The 12,500-nt window shown below is 44.5% G+C and overlaps 1 protein-coding gene across 1 annotated transcript in view; it reads left to right on the plus strand.

Moving 5' to 3' along the window:
- Window positions 1–12,213, plus strand: part of sv2ba (synaptic vesicle glycoprotein 2Ba) — a 22,022-nt gene extending 9,809 nt beyond the window's left edge. The window contains exons 3-13 of the mRNA XM_061044657.1: window positions 2,591–2,771; window positions 5,260–5,411; window positions 5,883–6,016; window positions 6,469–6,558; window positions 7,069–7,182; window positions 7,312–7,400; window positions 8,503–8,667; window positions 8,767–8,900; window positions 9,804–10,004; window positions 10,089–10,248; window positions 11,158–12,213. Coding sequence (XP_060900640.1) covers window positions 2,591–2,771; window positions 5,260–5,411; window positions 5,883–6,016; window positions 6,469–6,558; window positions 7,069–7,182; window positions 7,312–7,400; window positions 8,503–8,667; window positions 8,767–8,900; window positions 9,804–10,004; window positions 10,089–10,248; window positions 11,158–11,341 — 1,604 coding nt within the window. The 3' untranslated portion in view covers window positions 11,342–12,213. The remainder of the gene's footprint in view (window positions 1–2,590; window positions 2,772–5,259; window positions 5,412–5,882; window positions 6,017–6,468; window positions 6,559–7,068; window positions 7,183–7,311; window positions 7,401–8,502; window positions 8,668–8,766; window positions 8,901–9,803; window positions 10,005–10,088; window positions 10,249–11,157) is intronic.
- Window positions 12,214–12,500: the final 287 nt, after the last annotated feature.

Here is a 12,500-nt window from a genome sequence, read left to right on the forward strand (position 1 = left end):
TGTCTATCTCTGTCTCTCTCTGTCTCTCTCTGTCTCACTCTCTCTCTCTCTCTGTCTCTCTCTGTCTCTCTCTCTCTGTCTCTCTCTGTCTCTCTCTCTCTCTCACTCTCGCTCTCTCTGTCTTTCTCTCTGTCTCTCTCTGTCTCTCTCTCTCTCTCTCTGTCTCTCTCTCTCTCACTCTCTCTCTCTGTCTCTCGCTGTCTCTCTCTCTCTCTCTCTCTCTCTCGCTTGCAATGCAGCAAACTGTAGAATAAACCTGCAATTGCAATTTAAAAGGTCATGCATAAATTATAAGGCAGTGTTATGAAGCTTCCCCGCTGCCGTCTGAGGAATAAGGTCGGCGATTTTTTGATGCTTTCTAGCATTTATTATTATTACGTTGTGTTTTTGCACCGAACAACCCCAAGGAATCAAGCCTTTTGTCTCGTTCTTCGGTCCTTCTATTTATGAATAGTCCCGACGCCTTAAGGCTTTCTGGAGATTATTCTTTTTCTGAGTTATTTCACAGGTTTGATAAGAAGAAGTCAATAAATCCATCTGACACAGAGAAACATTGCGTCTGCATCAACAAACGCACGTTGAGGGACACTGCACCTGTGGGATTCACGACAGTACAGTTACACTCAGAGACCTTTGAACGACCCTAAACGCCTACAATTCATAAAGTTAACTGACAAACTGGGAACAAATTGTGTTTTGGAGATATTTTGTCTTTTGCTTGTAACTAAAACGTAACTTAAAATCTTCTTTCTTTGGAGCCAGAGTCTGTGCAGGTATCAGGTGTCACGCCCCTTCCTCTGACCAAAATATGAATTTAACTTTGAAGCGGACACTCAGCGTTATCGAAGCTTCAGTAACACTTGTGTTTACTTTACAATATATGATAATGTGTTAGTGTGCTTTATCATCTGTTAACATGGAGTAGGATGCAATCAGTAGGAAGAGCTCTTAATGTTTTGGCTTCACTTTTAGGGAGCCGCTGTGTCGTCCATCATTTTATACGGCCTAAGTCTATGCTTGCATGTTTTGAGATATTTTGTCTTTTGCTTGTCAAACATAACTAAAAATCTTCTTTCTTTGGAGGCAGGGTCTGTGCAGGTGTATTAATCAGTGCTGTGTTAAAGTCCCGCCCCTTCCTCTGACCAAAATATTAATTTAACTTTGAAGCGGACACTCGGCGTTATCGAAGGTTCAGTAACACTTGTGTTTACGTTACAATATATGATAATGTGTTAGTGTGATTTATCATCTGTTAACATGGAGGAGGAAGAGTGTATGAGCGGCTGCAATCAGAAGGAAGAGCTCTTAATGTTTTGGCTTCACTTTCAGGGAGCCGCCGTGTCGTCCATCTTTCTATACGGCCTAAGTCTATGCTTGCATGAAGTTCTTTAGACAGCTTGCAGCGTCTGGAGAATCTGAGCTCTCCAAAAGTCTCTCACTGTTTTTAACTAGATGAGCTAATGGTGCAGAGAACGTCTTCTGCAAGAAAAAGGGAAATTATAATTTCTCCACAAAGGATTCAGTCTCCGGTTTGCTCAAGGACACTTTAAGAGGCGGGTCGAGGTATGTTGCCTCAGGGCCTGATCGCGACCTCCACCTCAGAGCGGGCCGCCCTGTCAACCTGTCCGTATACATAACCAAGGCGTCCACATGGCCTTAAGCAACAACCAGGCCCAGATATAAGTGACATGTTGGCCTTGACTCTTTGTCTGTGTTGAATGAGACGTGGAGCGCCGGGGCATTTGGAGAGTCTAGTAATCCTCAGGGAAGGTGCACACTATGGCTCCACGTGCCGTTAAGCTGCTTAGTCACACTGTAATTAGGGCTGTGCGTAGTAAAAACACAGAGCAGGCAGCAGGTATGGAGTCTGAAGGTTTAAACCACACGGTGAACAGGTTGTAGGTTTGAGTCTTGACTATTCCCCCCCCCCTTCTCCAGAATCATGTAAAGGCAGAAAAATAATCATTATAATCTTCTGGGTGGCGTGATGGGCGGCGGCGCGTTCGGTCACAGTTGTTGCCGTAGAGCAAAAAAATAAATTACAGAGTACACTTCCCTCCAAGTGCATTCTGGGAGAGGCTCCAGCCTGCCGTGGTAATCTGCAAGAAAGTGTCACAAAATCAATTCTGCATTAATAAAAGATGCAATCTAATAACAACAACATGTAAAGAAAATGACAACAGAGACAAACTCCAGCAACACGTATCCTACGTGATCAAAACGCGAGCTGGATGGAGAAATAACGAATGTGAATTTCATGGCAGTGAAGCGCTGTGACCTTCAGATTTCCCAAGAAGGCTATTATCAGTCTAGGTGTATTTTTTCCTGCTACCTTATTACAATGTCTCTGAAAAATTGATCAAGAAAGAAGCATCAAGCTGAATTACTGTACAAAATGTGATGATTTCCTGCTTCCCTGCGTGCTCATGTGAGGGTAAAGGGCGCCCCCTTGTGGAGATCTGGAATAGTTTGTCCCTGCAAAGATATAAAATCCTGCTTCCTTTACCGAGTGTTGCAATGAGATCAAGTGTGATTTATTTAAAGGTGAAAATGCTTCCTAATGAGGATGTTTGTTTGTTTGTGTTTGCAGGTCTGCTGGTGTATGTGGCCATGATGGTGGGGGCGTTGGTGTGGGGGGGTCTGTGCGATAAGATGGGGAGGAGGAAGTGTCTGATCTACGTCCTGACCATCGACCTGGTCTTCTCCTTCCTGTCCTGCTTCGCTCAGGGTTACGGATTCTTCCTCTTCTTCAGGTTCTGCTCCGGCTTCGGGTGAGACACGTTCACATTTAGCACGTTAACGTTTGGAGGCCTCACTTGGACAAAAACGCCCACTGGCTGTTTTTTTTTTTAAAAGACTGACCTTTTCTATAAATGGTCATTTCATGGAAGACATTTTGAACGTTACATTTACGGGGTGGAAGCACATTTCTGTATTTGCATTTAAAACTAACCCCACCCCCCACCTGACATTTAAACCTCCATGCACACAGAATATGGACATTGAGGGAGGTATGTAACTGAGTTGGCTCAGTTTGTCGTTGATATTCATCATTAAAGAAAACGTTTAACCTCGATGCTGCTAATTTAAGACAAGCTAACGATGCTTTCTGTCTGCTGTAATGGAAGTTTTTTATTTCTCGTCTCTGTGCCGTCGTCAGCGCCCTCTGAGCTGTGCAGGGATTGATTTTGCAGCTTTTTAAAGACACATAACGATTGCAGCCTGAATGCACCATGACCTGCGGTATTGACGTTTCAGCTTTTTGCTGAGACAAAGTGCACGAGGTCACCAAACTCAAACTGGTCCGTTGTGATAACGAGCCCCGACTCAGTCAGTGACACGCACATCTGCAGAAGAAGAACTGTGCACATTTCACTGAGAGAGCTAGACAACAACAAACCCATTAGAATACCGTTTGGAATCCGACCTCGGCCCTTTGCTGAATGTCGTCCCACCACTCTCTTCTTCCAACACCTCTTGTCTCTTTTCACCTGTCCGATCTAATGAAGGCAAAAAGGTCCAAATAATATCTTTAAAAGAACATCCATAAATATGACATTAAGCAAAAATATTTAAACGGGTAATTTCACCTGCTGGTCTCCCCGAAGTGAAATGGATTCAGGCTCACAGTTTGTTCCGTCTCCGGTCACATGACAGCTGCAGGCGAGGAAAGACTTAAACACAGAATGCAAGTTCACTTTTGCAGACCGTCTGCCAAAATGCATTTATTGTCTCGCAATGTTGCAACACGAGACGTTCACAAATAAAGCCTGATGAAGGTTTTGGTACTTAAAAGTAAGTGGACAATAAAAATATTTCTGCATGTCAGGCAGTGAAGAAGAGTTCTCTTCAGATATTAAAAGTTAATTTGAGCTTGTAGACCTCGTGTTAAAAACGCCTGTGATCCATGAATAAGCCCGTTTGTCACTCTGGTTAATCATGATTCTATCATTCAGTTAATCCGTAACCTTGGCTCTCTTCTTTCTGGTCTGGTGAGTCCTGGAGTCATCAAAAACACTGAGAGAAATGTGTCTCATGAGGCCGTTAGATATAACCCTGTGGTTATGTTGCACGCCATGTACAGAGGCTAAAAGCCCCCGCCACAGCGGCCGTGGATTCTCGGCTCTTTGCAGCATGTCGGCCCCCCTCTCTCCCCTAAAAACATGACCCCGTCTCTCCTCAGCTGTCCTGTTCAATAAAGGCAAAAAAAACATAAAAATCCAAATAACTAATTCTGATTCTGTTTCAGAGATAAAGGGAGTCATGTTTGGGATTCAAAAGCTTTTTGCGCTCATTACAAAATCAGACAACATGTAATGTGGTTCATGAAATATTACAGTGAAGAGTTACACTTCTAAACTGTTTGTTTTTATTTCTTCTGAATGGTGAACTTTCCCCAAACCACTAATAAAAACAATCGTCAACAGTGTTCCAGTTCCAATGAAAACCAAAAACTTCACGATCAACATATTTAGTCTTTATGTTTTTGTTTTTTCAAGGCCTTTTTTTGGGGGGGGGGGGGGCACTTTATTGAGAGACAGGACATGTGACAGAGTCAGAGGTCGGCGACAGAGACATGCAGAGATTCTAGAGTCTGTTGGGGCCCAAGATATAAAAATTCATTGTGGGCCCCTCCAACCAGCGTTCATCTTTTTCCTCTTCATTTTGCTTCGGTGACATTCTCTGACAAATGCTGGTTTTCAAAGCTAAAGTGCACGCCACGCTGAGCAGCGCAACAAGAGGGAGACCGGTCAGATACCTTAGGGAGGTTTCCTACTGTCGTTGCAAAATTTTCACATTTTGGGCCACTGCTTTGCTTTAAAGTTTGTCGGCCCTTGGGGGCCCCCTTCTGGACTTGGGCCCCCAAGCAGTTGCACGCCTTACTTTTTGACAAACAGCGCCTCTGATGGCATGCAGGAAAGGAGCCGCAGGTCGGATTTGAACCCAGGGCCGTCCACTTGGAGGACAATAGCTTCTGTACATGGGGCTCGTGCACTCACCACTAGGACACTGCCGCCCCGTATTTAGTCTTTAAAAAATCATATTTGATGTTTTGCTGACAGCAGGTTTAAGTTTATCCAAAGTGTTCAGTTGACGGTGAAAATCTAAGAAGCGTCTGTATCCTCCTCTGAAGACAACACACTTTATAAATGTACAATCCCACCTCACCAAACCTTTTAAATCCAGGATGACGGCCGAAGACAGCGGACGACATACAGTTTGTATTTTCACTTTTCATTCTGGCGTTCCCTCCTCCAGGATCGGCGGCTCCATCCCGATCGTGTACACCTACTTCACTGAGTTCCTGCAGATGGACAAACGAGGGGAACATCTGAGCTGGCTCTGCATGTTCTGGATGCTGGGAGGCCTGTACGCCTCCTTCACCGCCTGGGGCATCATCCCTCACTACGGTAACACACACACACACACACACACACACACACACACACACACACATGACAACACGTGTTTCAGATGCACATTAAAACAAAGAATTTAAAATAGTGTGCATAGAAAACAAAGAGTCTGGATTGCTCTGAAGTTCAACCTAAGTATCTCAAGGCGGCTCAGAGAGAAGATATTAATTATATTTATTTCAGTTTCATTCAACTTTCTGTTTGTTTGTGTTTTTTTAAGCAGTTCAATAGAAACTTTTGACTTAAAAACAATCAAATTGAGAAAAAGGGGGAGTGCAGGGCGATGAAAAACAGCAGACTGAGGGAGAAGGGGGGGGGGGATAAACCTTCCTCTTGTCAGCGTTCACAGGCTTCATAAAACACAACAACAGAAAAAACAAAATGAATTGTTTTTGTGACCGCCTAAAGATTCCTCACAGGAGCTTTTAAACATTAACACTTGAATTTCACTTGATGGCGTTTTAGGTTGGGGCTTCGCCATCGGCACAGAGTTCCAGATCCACAGCTGGAGGATATTCGTCTTCGTGTGTCTCTTCCCGGCGCTGGCTGCACTCATCGGAGTCGTCTTCATGCCGGAGAGCCCTCGCTTCCTGCTGGAGGTCAGACCCGATGACCTCACATTAAGAGATATGAAAAACATGCTTTAAATAACTACTTCAGCTGCAAAACCAAAAGATAAGAGACACATGTCAGATTAAGAACAACAACAACATTGTAAGTGAATGTCGAGCTGTGATTGGTTTAAACATGATGAGTCATAAGCCCCCCTCAGTAACATCCCACTGCTGTGCAAAGGTAGCAAAAGGCTGCTAAGACGCCACCAGAACACCGCCCACCCTGTTTCTCATCCAGGACATTGTCAGGCCTCCGACCACATGTGGTGTTGTGTTTATGTGTCAGTGCTGCTCACACATCTCGCTGTCCGATAAGAGGCAGAGGACGCCATGGGAACGCTGTTACACAACCCGTCTGCGGTTTATGTGAAAATCAAAGATGAGAGGTTTCACAGGACGCACACTAAGAGACATGTTTGTTTGTTTGTTTGTTACAGAATGCACGACATGACGAGGCGTGGATGGTGCTGAGAAACGTTCATGACACCAACTGGAAGGCCAAAGGAGAGCCAGAGAGGGTTTTCACCGTAAGCTGTTTTTTACAGTCTGTAATCATCAGCGTCTACTTTACCCACTCAGAAACACAAACTAGAGCAGGGGTCTCTAACAGGTAGCTCGCGGGCAGGTTTTCAGTATCTCGCCTATAGGTTGACCGACTGTGTTAAAAAATAAAAAAAAATCTGACGGCAGTAAATGCACCTCTTCCCACTATTAAAATATTTGGCCCATAAAAACAAGTGTAGTAGTAGTAGTAGTAGTAATGTTTTCTTGGACCTTGATGTGAATTTAAGATTATTGATAAGCATTGGCTTATTGCAATTTCACAAGTGTACAAACAGCAAGCGATTTCATGCAAGTAGCTCTTGGCCACTTTCATTTTTTCAAAGTAGCTCTCAGATGAAGAAAGGTTGGAGACCCCTGAACGAGAGGAAATGGATTTTATTGAAGACCTAATTCTCCAAGTTTACATTCCAGACTATTAAAAATCTCTGCATCAAAAGATCGTCTTATGCTGATCCCTCTCTCCTCTTTTGAAGGTGACCAACATTAAGACTCCACAAACCCAGGAGGACGAGTTCATAGAGATCCAGAGCGACACTGGAACCGCCTTCCAGCGCTGGACGGTCAGACACATGACCATGCTGCAGCAGGTCCGAATGTCAACTGAACTGAAACTAAACTTTGCATTCGTCTTACTAAAAAAAGGATTTTCAGTTTTTCATTCTCTTTTTTGTTGCAGATCTAAAATTATACTAATCCTCTTCCCGTGCCTCTTTCAGGTGATGGCTAACATCATGTCATTGTCAGCTCCAGAGCTCAGACTGCAAGGCCTCTTCCTGATTATCATCTGGTTCTGCATGGCGTTCAGGTACAGACCGTGTTCAGTTTGCAGACCCACAATTAGGGGAAAAAACGTTGCAGTTAGATATACTCAATAGGTGTTCTCCAAGTGGGAAGAGAGTCTCTGCCTCAAGTGAAGGAGTTCAAGTATCTCAGGGTCTTCTTCACAAGTGAGGGTAAACTAGATCACGAGATTGCTGCAGCGTCGGCAGTATTGCAGCTCTCTGACAGACCGTTGTGTTGAAGAGGGAGCGGAGCCTGAAGGCAAAGCTCTCAGTTTACGGCTCCATCTTCGTTCCAACCCTCACACAGTGACCAAAAGAATAAGATCGCGGATACAAGAAGCTGAAATTAGCTTCCTCCTGAAGGTGTCTGGGCTCAGCCTGAGAGAGAGGGGGAGGAGCTCAGACGTCTGGAGGGAGATCAGAGTAGAGTCGCTGCTACTACACATCGAAAGAAGCCAGTAGAGCTGGTTCGGGCATCTTATCAGGACGTCTCCTGGACTTCTCCCTTTAGAAGTCTTCTGGGCAAGTCCAACTGGGAGGAGACCCAGTGGTAGACCCAGAGCTCGCTGGAAGGATTACATATCCCTTCTGGTCCGGGATAACCTCTGGATCCCCCAGGAGGAGCTGGAGAATGTTGTTGGGAGAGGGAAGTCTGGCCCCGGATAAGCGAAAGATAGTAGAGGGTTGGATGGATTGATGGATGAAGGTGTTTTTGGAACAAACCCTTCTGGGGACTTTTTTAAGAGGAACTATCCACTAGGGAGAGACTTTTACCAGTCTTCATTCTCACAGCCACAGTGCTGGAAGAGTACCTATACTGAGCTGAAAAGGTTCCTCTTAACGGGGTTCTGGGAACTAAAGTAGTTCCTGCGGTGAGGACTGACAACAAAAGGGGGGATCCAACAGTTCCTAGAGCTATTAAAAACTCCATGTGGTCTGAAAACACCTAACATGTCCTTCTTGGTGCATTTGCATTGGAAACCTTAAACTGTGATCTTTTAAAACTTCTCCAAGTCTGAGCTAATCTGACAGGAAAGCTAAAGACCCAAATCAACCAATCAGATGTTGTAATGCAGATCATTATGTTTGAAAGTGATCATGTTGTTATGTGTCTGTATGTTTCAGCTACCACGGCCTGGGAGTTTGGTTCCCTGATATGATCAAATACATGCAGTACGAGGAGTACGAGTCCAAGGTCCGAGTGTTTCACCGAGAGCGGGTCGAGCGTTTCCACTTCAACTTCTCTCTGGTCAACCAGGTCCACCGCGAGGGCGAGTACATCCATGACAAGTACGTTTCCTCAGCATCATCAAGCACTTACATCTACTTCACTCAGACTTAGGTCATGCTCTTTAAAGTCACCACGTTCCTGTTTTTTTTCTCCGTTAGGTTTGCAAACATCGAGATTAAGTCGGTGAAGTTTGAGGATTCTCTTTTTGAAAACTGCTACTTTGAGGACGTCAAGTCAACAAACACCTTCTTTGAGAACTGCACCATCAAAAACACCGTCTTCTACAACACAGGTATCGTACGACGTCAAAGAATGATTGCTTTTAGTTATTTGTTGGACCTTTAAAAAGGCAAAATGAGGCTCACTTCTGTTCAAGTCCAAAAACCATCTTCAACAAAGGGCCACATATAATCTAGAAAGAAGTAGCTGGGTCTAAAACCTCAATTATGTGACCATTCTCTGGCTGAGATGTTTTGATTATTGATTTGACCTCTATGGACCTTTTAGAAATAAAAAATAGCCTCCAGGTCCCTCTCAAAAATCCTGGGCTTTTTTTTGCCAGAGGGCCAAATCCAAGATTTCTTACTAAAGGGAACGCTGGTGTTTGGTCGTATGACCTGACACAGAAGGGAAGAAACACAGAAACGCTGCATTCAGGTGCTCCTTGGGTGGTCCCAGTTTTGAAGATGGAATCGCCCTATTGTTAAAAATCGCTTTCATGGGCCATGTATCAAACATTTTATTGGATTGGATCATCTTGAGTCACCGGCCCTTTCCCAATATCCGTACTTCCCCCATTGCTAAGGGGTGCTAGACCGTGCGGAGTCCAACTTCTCTAGTGTTGTTCTGCATGGGTCGCCCTCTTGCACCCTTAATGCACACCTTCCACAATCAGACCTCCCTTCACTTAAGGCTATTACCCAGAATCCCTGTAGTGTATTGACGTTTGGAACAGCAAACCAATGCGCGAGCAAAACTGTTGTTCCCCAACCATAACCCATGATCCGGGAATCTGAGAAGAGAGAGCCAAGAAAACTCACCTACACCCCTTTCATCAACAGTCATTGCCCCTTGTGCACTTAGGGTTAGGGTTAACAAATGTCCACTTTCAGGAAAACCTTATGGCTAATGGGACACGGCCACCCTGAGATCCTCTAATAAATATTGTTGATATTAATGTTTTTGTGTTCTCCAGACCTCTGGCAGGAGAAGTTCAAAGACTGTCGAATGGAGAACACCACCTTCCTCCACCCAAAGAAAGGCTGCCATATGAACTTCCAGGAAGAGAACGACATCATTATCTACATGGTCAGCTTCCTGGGCAGTTTGGCTGTGTTGCCTGGCAACATCATCTCAGCGTTGTTCATGGACAAGATCGGACGAATCAGAATTATAGGTGACCTTTTGGTTATCAGTGGCTCTATAGATATTTGTGTGTGTGCGTGTAGTTATTGTCCTGACGGTTTCTCTCTTGTTTCAGGTGGCTCCATGTTGGTGTCCGCGGCCTGTACTTTCCTGTTGCTGCTGAGTTTCAGCCAAGGAGCTGTAATATGCTGGCAGTGTCTCTTCTATGGTGCCAGCGTGGCGGCCTGGAATGGATTAGAGGTCATTTCTGTTGAACTCTATCCCTCTGCTAAAAGGTGCAGTAAAAGATGATCCCACATTTTATCTAATCTCCTATTCCATTAGGTCTTTCTCTGGCTCCCTTTATTCCAATGGTCACCATTTTCCACTGATGTCAAGCCTTTAGTGAACAGGTTACAGGTCACCGGTTATCAACACGTACGATGGAGTAAGTGAGACGCCTGCACAGATAAGATGCAGTACTCATAAAGGAGGATACTCATATTGATTATGTATACAGGGAGATGAAGAACCAGGTTTCTCTGTGTGCAGGTAAACACCAGATCCTGAAGATGATCAAATGCTAAAATGTAAAAACCATTAACATAGCTAAATTAATTTATTTAAAAGGAGCAGTATGTAACTCTGACCCCTAGTGTTTAAAACGGGTACTGCAGCCTGATAACTGCTCTCATATCTGGCAAACCGAGGGGCGTCCAAAACGGCCGTGTGGGGACGCCTTAAAAGCGCCTACCTTCTCTGGTCCAAACAAATCCAGAGCATTCAGGAGCAGAATCTAAAGTTAGAAGGAGGACATACTGGCTGCTGCATTGTTGTCAGAGAAGCCAGCACTTCAACATGTTTCCTTAATGTCTGATCAGATAGTGAGATACCTTTATCATCTCACTCTCTACACATCTCACCGATTGATTATTTAAGTTCTTGCAAAAGGATAATTACGCTCCTCTACTAAGGATATCATGAATTGTAATTCATCTTAAAAGTCTCACACAAAGATGACTCGACTCTTTTTTTGTCTACAAATTTCTCATTTCTCGTTTTATAGATTTTTTTATTGCTTATTCTTGCAGCAATCCAATCTCACTCGGAGAAAACGACTTGCATTGTCAAAATATATTCAGTTCCCTCGTTCAGCCGTATGAAGTTTAATCATCTAATCTGTCTCTGTCTCTGTGACTCTGCAGAGGGACGGCCTTCGGTATCCTAAATGGAATCTGCAAGTTTGCAGCCATCCTCGCCAGCTTCATCTTTGCAGCCTTCATCGGCGTCACCAAGATCGTTCCCATCTTCCTGGCCTTTGCCGCCCTCGTCTGCGGCGGTCTGGTGGCTCTCAAGCTGCCTGAAACCCGGGAGAAACTCCTCTCTTGAAAAGCCAAACTCCTGCAACCCTCCAGGCCCCCCAAACGCAAGCACAGCTCTGAGAAAAATCTAACCCCGGGGAAAGTGTCAGCTAGAACTGAAATGGAAAGACGAGTGAAGAAGGCCGTGCTGTGCTCGCTGTGTGTATGAGTCCGCCATGGTTACATGATTTTAAAAAATGTTGAACACCCGTCTGGTTGCCTATGTGAACCTGTGGTTGCTTTCTATTCCCTCTGTAAGCTCCTCAGGCTGCCCAGCGTTCCTGTCACATGATATGAAACCTGTGTTTGTTAATTCCTTTGCCCATCCTTCTGTCTCACACACACACACACACACACACACACACACACACACACACACAGTAGAAACGTTTGTTTTGTTTGAGGTATATGTAAAAAGAAAGATTATTATGAGATGAAACCGTGTCTGTATTTGAAGGTGTTGTAGTTCATTTGACCATGTTGTGCTTTGAGTTCATTCCCTGTTGGAAAATAAAGCAAAGAGAGAGAGGGAGAGAGAGAGAGAGAGAGAGAGGACTTTATAGTGATGACCTCATGTGTTCACTGCCAAGGCTCCGCAGCGATATACCTGCTGGATTTATGTTATTCAGAGAAACACCTCTTTCCGTTTCATCCCCTCTTTATTCACTCTGCACCGTCCTGTGTTTTATGTAGAGAGTCGATTTTAGTTCTCATGTTTGTTTGTTTTTCTTACTGACTCCTTCGCTGTTCAATTCTGATCAAACCCCGAACAGCCCACCGGACTCTCCTCCCGTTTGTCTTTTATTCTTTGTCATCATCTGAGACGTCATGTCTGTTCTTAAAGGAAGAATGTGCGACTTTTTGATCCAGTAGATGTCGCCCTTGAGCACCAGCATGAAACCAAAACAAACTGCTGTTTGGCCACGCCTCCTCCATACTGAAGCCTCCAGAGACACACCTCCAAACCCCTCCTACACGCGCGTTCACTTGGAGAAGTTTAGCACGAGCGACGTAGAAAATTGTCCTCGTCTCGAGCTGCAATCACCTGTGTCCTGCATTGTTGTGTTAGCATGCTAATGTTAGCGCTCTTTAGTTAGCTCGTAGCTTCACATTGTTGTGTTAGCATGCTAATGTTAGCGCTCTTTAGTTAGCTCGTAGCTTCACATTGTTGTGTTAGCATGCTAATG

This window comes from Labrus mixtus, chromosome 1, assembly GCF_963584025.1.
Source record: "Labrus mixtus chromosome 1, fLabMix1.1, whole genome shotgun sequence".
NCBI classification, from domain to species: domain Eukaryota; kingdom Metazoa; phylum Chordata; class Actinopteri; order Labriformes; family Labridae; genus Labrus; species Labrus mixtus.